This window comes from Myzus persicae, unplaced genomic scaffold (assembly GCF_001856785.1).
Source record: "Myzus persicae strain clone G006 unplaced genomic scaffold, MPER_G0061.0, whole genome shotgun sequence".
NCBI lineage: Eukaryota > Metazoa > Arthropoda > Insecta > Hemiptera > Aphididae > Myzus > Myzus persicae.
In genome coordinates, this window is record NW_019100537.1 from 588,276 (window position 1) to 594,390 (window position 6,115).

At 32.2% G+C, this 6,115-nt stretch overlaps 1 protein-coding gene across 1 annotated transcript; it reads left to right on the plus strand.

Moving 5' to 3' along the window:
• The first annotated feature begins 1,225 nt into the window (after positions 1-1,225).
• LOC111031627 lies at positions 1,226-3,469 on the plus strand. The gene is made up of 2 exons (XM_022311656.1): positions 1,226-1,812; positions 2,097-3,469. Exons 1-2 carry the CDS (start codon positions 1,644-1,646, stop codon positions 2,987-2,989), a joined length of 1,062 nt encoding a protein of 353 aa, XP_022167348.1. The 5' UTR covers positions 1,226-1,643; the 3' UTR covers positions 2,990-3,469.
• Positions 3,470-6,115: the final 2,646 nt, after the last annotated feature.

Below are 6,115 nucleotides of genomic sequence, written 5' to 3' on the forward strand. Positions count from 1 at the left end.
TTTAACCGTTGGCGGAGGACGTAGAAATAAATACATTATTTCGTCATTAACACAGAGGATGCTATTATTATGAGATTAAAATTTAAAAACGTGTCGACAACAATCATTAAAGAAAATGTTATGATAATGCAGTAAATGAAAATTTATAATATGAGAGCAGCATTACTTATGGTAAACAATTCAAAATATTTATGTATTCTAGAAATAAGTTGTAGTTTATCAGAAAAAAATATTGTTCATATTTGATTGTATAACTTTTATTTTTGAATAAATGATATCGTTATGACGTTTTAACAATTTTCGAAAGTTTTAAGAGCATTCGCCGTGTTCGTCGTTATCAGGAATACGATTGGCTACTATATTGTTATGATTAAGCAGGGAACTAACATATTTAAAACATTGGCATAATCGGAATTCGTGTACAGGGGACGAAAGTGGATATCCGAACTCGATTGCCTATATAATTTAAAATGTATTTAAAAATAAAAAAACTGCTCCTCCGCCATAAAATTCGATTAAATCTCCACCTATGGCGTATGCGTCTTGTGCATAACATTATTCTGACGTGTGCGGCGTGAGTGTGAACAGCGCTCATAAAACATCCCATAACACGTCACACGTATTATTATTGGGATGGCCGGCACGTACTAGATTTTCCACCCCGATTCACCGAAAACTCGTACGTCCCGATTGTGCGTTTTCATTTTTTCCCCATTTCTGTTTTTCCTTATTTGCCGTCTATACGTGGCGTCTCATCAATATACATACCGCAATCCGCGGTGTTATATTATATTTAGGCTTGTGGGAGGCGCTTCACTCCCGAAAACCCGTAAACGGGGTACGAAAATGAAAGGGTAGAAAAAAAATGCTTGAGTTCGAGACCGAACACGATACGAGGACAACGGCAGTTCCTCGTTAAATCCGAAAATAAGCGAGTGCTATACAGTATGTCCCAAAAGTCCCGTATCACCCTTAATATCTCCATGTAAAATCACTATATTTAAACGCGGTTTTTTTTACAGTACTAAGTATGAAAATTCAGATTGAATGGCATAAAATTCATTTTTTTTTTTAAAAAATTCAAAAATTTTCAAAAAAAAATTTTACGCATTTAAGAATTTAAAATTTTTAAGATGGCCATTTTGTTGAAAATATTTTTTAAAACAGTTCAAAAAAAAAAAAAACTAAAATTAAATAAAAATTGACCAAGTTAGAGCAAGTTATGTTTTTGAATAATTGTAGTAAAAAAATCAATTATTGTTTCACATTTCAATAATGAAATATCTAATTTCAACACACGACAATACTTTTGCATTCCTTATTAAAGTTTTGATTTGAATAGAAATAAAAATAGCCGTGTTATATCGTTTGCTGAACAGTGAAACTGGTTACCTATTTTTAAGTATTTTAATTATCACGAAGTGAACCTAAAGTTACAGTATTGGACATAATCTTACAGTTATAATTAATGCGATTTATAATAATAATACCTATGCATATCGCAATTTGGTAAATTATAATTAAAATTATTATCTTGTGTTCTTTCTTTATAACTATTACTGCTATTAGTGTCATACGTACAGTACGTACTGTGTCTTTAACTATAATTTCTTATTTCTTACTTATTTAATTCAATATTTAAAATGACTCATACATTCTCAGTACATGAGTACATTGATATGGTGAAGTGTTACTTCCGAAACAACGAAAGTCATAGACAAGCTGCTTATAGTTATGGAATTGAGTATCCTGATCGTAAAAAACCATCGTACAATGTTATCAACAGATTAATGTCTCGATTTTTGGAAACAGGTAAAATTGCATGATTCTCAAATTTATAATAAAGTTGCAAATTTTGGTATTTGGATACGCCGAACCATTTCAGACGATTTAGTCTAATAAGCGACTGAACCTTATATCCATAAGTCTTATAAGTGACGTGGTGTCCACTGTACATATTTCTAAGAAATTAATTTTTTCCTACACTAAGCTAAATATCACGTAGATATTAGGTAGTGGGTGTTAAGCTGTGTATCTATTATTGAATTATTTTATTTATTTCTTAATTTTTTTAATAACTTAATTTTAACTCTTAGGTAATGTCAATGAACGAAATAGGTCAGGTAGATCTCAAAGTGTTACAAACGTAGATAATACCATCAACATTCTTGGAAGTGTAGCTGTAGCTCCAAAATTATCCGTACGTCATAGGTGCGTGGAGGCTGGACTGAGCAAATCATCCGTTCATAGAATACTCAAAAAAAATAAAATAAAAGCATATAAAACAAAATTTGTTCAACAGTTTCATGCGGGTGATGAAGAAAGGCGTTTACAATTTTGTGAATGGGCATTACACAGAATCAGTCAGGACCCACTATTTATAGATAAATTAATTTTTACTGATGAATCTACTTTTATTAGAAATGGACAAACAAGTAGACACTGGACATATCACTGGTCTGACGAAAACCCACATGAATCCATAGAATTTCATGCCCAAAATATAGAAAAAATAAATGTTTGGAGTGGAATTTGGAATAAGCAGATCATTGGACCCTTTTTTATAGAAGGTAATTTAAACGGAGAAAAGTATCGAGATTTATTAGAAGAAAGTGTGTGGCCAATAATTTCTCAGTTAATTAATACAAACAGAATAGAGCCAATTTTTATGCAAGATGGTGCACCAGCACATAATTCAAATATTGTGAGAGGTTGGCTGGATGAGCACTTCCCGGGAAGATGGATGGGAACAAGGGGTCCAGTGCTTTGGCCACCTAGGTCCCCCGATTTAACACCGATGGATTTTTTTTTATGGGGTTATTTAAAAAATTTTGTGTATCCGTCGTGTTCATTGCCTGATCTTCGTCATAAAATTGAACAAAATATTCAAAATATCTTACCCGAGACATTAGGAAATGTTAAGAACGCTTGGGTCGAAAAACTTCAACTCTGTGTTGCAAATAATGGAGGTCATTTCGAACATTTATAAAAATATAAATGTAATGAATTATTTTCATTTTTATGTAATAAAATCTTTTTTTTCTTTTAGCAATCAAGTTTAAAAATGTTATCTGAATTTTAATTTTAATCTTTCCTAAAAGCTTCACTAATAATTAGATGTTTACAGATTACCATTAAAAACAGCATACCTACATAACTATTATTACAATTATTTATAAACATACTCTACTCAACTAGCTCTATCTTTATTATAAATCGCATTAATTATAACTGTAAGATTATGTCCAATACCGTAACTTTAGGTTCACTTCATGATAATTAAAATACTTAAAAATAGGTAACCAGTTTCACTGTTCAGCAAACGATATAACACGGCTATTTTTATTTCTATTCAAATCAAAACTTTAACTAGGAATACAAAAGTATTGTCGTGTGTTGAAATTAGATATTTCATTATTGAAATGTGAAACAATAATTGATTTTTTTACTACAATTATTCAAAAACATAACCTGCTCTAACTTGGTCAATTTTTATTTAATTTTAGTTTTTTTTTTTTTTGAACTGTTTTAAAAAATATGTTCAACAAAATGGCTATCTTAAAAATTTTAAATTCTTAAATGCGTAAAAAATTTTTTTGAAAATTTTTGAATTTTTTAAAAAAAAAAATGAATTTTATGCCATTCAATCAGAATTTTCATACTTAGTACTGTAAAAAAAACCGCGTTTAAATATAGTGATTCTACATGGAGATATTAAGGGTGATACGGGACTTTTGGGACATACTGTATACTCAATATTATGCTCAGGAGTGTACGCAGGGTTTTAGCTCAAACACGGGGAAGGGGGGGATGGGGTTTGTAAAAGGCGATGCCCTTACCCATCGACTTTATATTATTATCTTCCGTCATATATAGACGAAAACATTTTTTATTTTTTTTTTGATTATTAACTTTTCGAATTGTTTTCAGTGCAAACATGGGTACTGGAGAAAAAAATTATATGCATTTTTTGTACACAACAATAACAAAATATCATAAATTAAAATATAAACATCTTTACACATTTTTTCGGAATACCGTGTTTATTGATAGTTAATATGATGTAGATGCGACTTTCATAAAAAAAAAAAAAATGTTGATTTTTAAATGTATGACTTAGTTGGGTATTTCACGCGGGAAAATGTGCCCAACACGTGGTCACGGGGAGGTGGAGGAGTGTAGAGCTCCGTGGAATCCACTGTCTATCTTTTCGCCTAATTGATGCGCAGTAGGTTTACACTGCATTATATCGGGTACGAGGTCTTGTCATATATTGCAAAGTCACATCGGGTTTGGCGCCAGGATGTGCGCATAATATGTATACTGCGTGTAGTGTATTATTACGGGGGTGCCCTCGAATAAGGATCGCGAGGATTTTTTTCCTTTTTATTTCGGCCGCCGGGTCCCTTTTTAATGGGTCGTGAAACGGTGCGTACTTACACACCCTATTCAAATATTCCCCGCTGAAATATCCGCATTCGGCCTATATATCGTAAATATATATATGCATGCAAAGGCAACGCACATATACGCGTATTGTATATATATATATATATGTGTATGGCAGCAGTTTCTGGCTCAAGTTTAAGGCCTTTATTGCAATGTCCGAAAATGTCGACGCGGGTATGTATATATATCGTACGTATTATATTATATTATGTATGTATATATAGTGTGGGCCGCGATACGGGGGTGTCGAGAGCAGCTGTTTGTGGCAACCCGACAGCGAGCGTAAACCCAATAGCATTCAATAAAGTGCTTTCTACCGTAGTGTACTTAACGCCCCGCACAATAGGACGTTTACTCGTTTAAGTCCCGAAATTTGTACGACAGACATTAGCGCCGTTTAATTAAAATGCCGCAGCGGCCTGACAACCGCCGTTGGGCGCGCAGACTTCCTCTTCTTCTTCTTATATTATTATTATTATATTCACCAGTCCCCGGGGAGACCATAATAGTATGAACTTTTCACGTCCTCCCACCTCCCCCTACGTCCCCACAAACGGGTGTACGACTGTCGAGGCTATAAAATTTTAAACCGTCGAGTTTTGTACCCAAACACGTAGTCTTGTCTCGTTCGTATCATAATTATATTGTTCCCACGTCGGTCCGGTTGTGACACGTGTCCCCTTTATATACACGCTGCATGATTTGTGCTCGAGTGTCGACTATAATATTATATTAAATTAATTATCTTGATATTATAATTCCATGTATAGGTACGCGTTTTCTCGCATCTATATTATATATATATATATATGTATATTATAAACGTCACAGGCCCTTTGACGATTATAAGGGGAAGGTGTTTTGCTAATTGCACGCCAAAGATTAAATTCGTCGAGCAATCCATAAATCGTTATAACATAATACATAAATATATTGTTTATAATAATTATACACTCTTCTTGCACACGAATGCATGATGAGGATATTGTGAGTTTGGGTTGACTGTAAACGTAGGAAGAAATGAAGAATAATATACTTTCTCATTTTGAATGATTTCATCAAATTGCTATCGCATTTTACCAAAGCTACCCGTATAATGACATTGTACTCAACTACGTTCAGAATGAAATACAAATAATAAATATCCCATAATATTAAATTATTATTAAATAGTATGTATGACCTACCCCTAATTTTGGGTTTATGGAAACATGCAGTAGCATACGGTGTGTACTAGTTGTGGTCATAATCAAAAATTACATACTAGTTGCGGTCACCCCTCAAAAAGGTTACATACTAGTTGCGGTCATCCATCAAAAAGGTTACATACTAGTTGCGGTCATTCAAATAATAATAACTCAGTATACTAAATAATATAATAAAATATAGTTTATATGATGATTAAATATGAAATTAATATTTCGTTTATTTATTGAATTTAGAAAAATGTATTAATCAACATTTTCCTTCCCATTTATATCGAAAAGATAAAAGACTTAGGACTGTCTACACTATTATTTTTTGTGTAGTTATGGTTAAAAATGTTGATACCTACTTATGTTTATATTACGTGGTTAAACTTGTGTCAAAATATAGTATATAATAGTAAACTTGTGTCAAAATATAATATATAATAGTATAATAATAATAATAATTATACATTTTA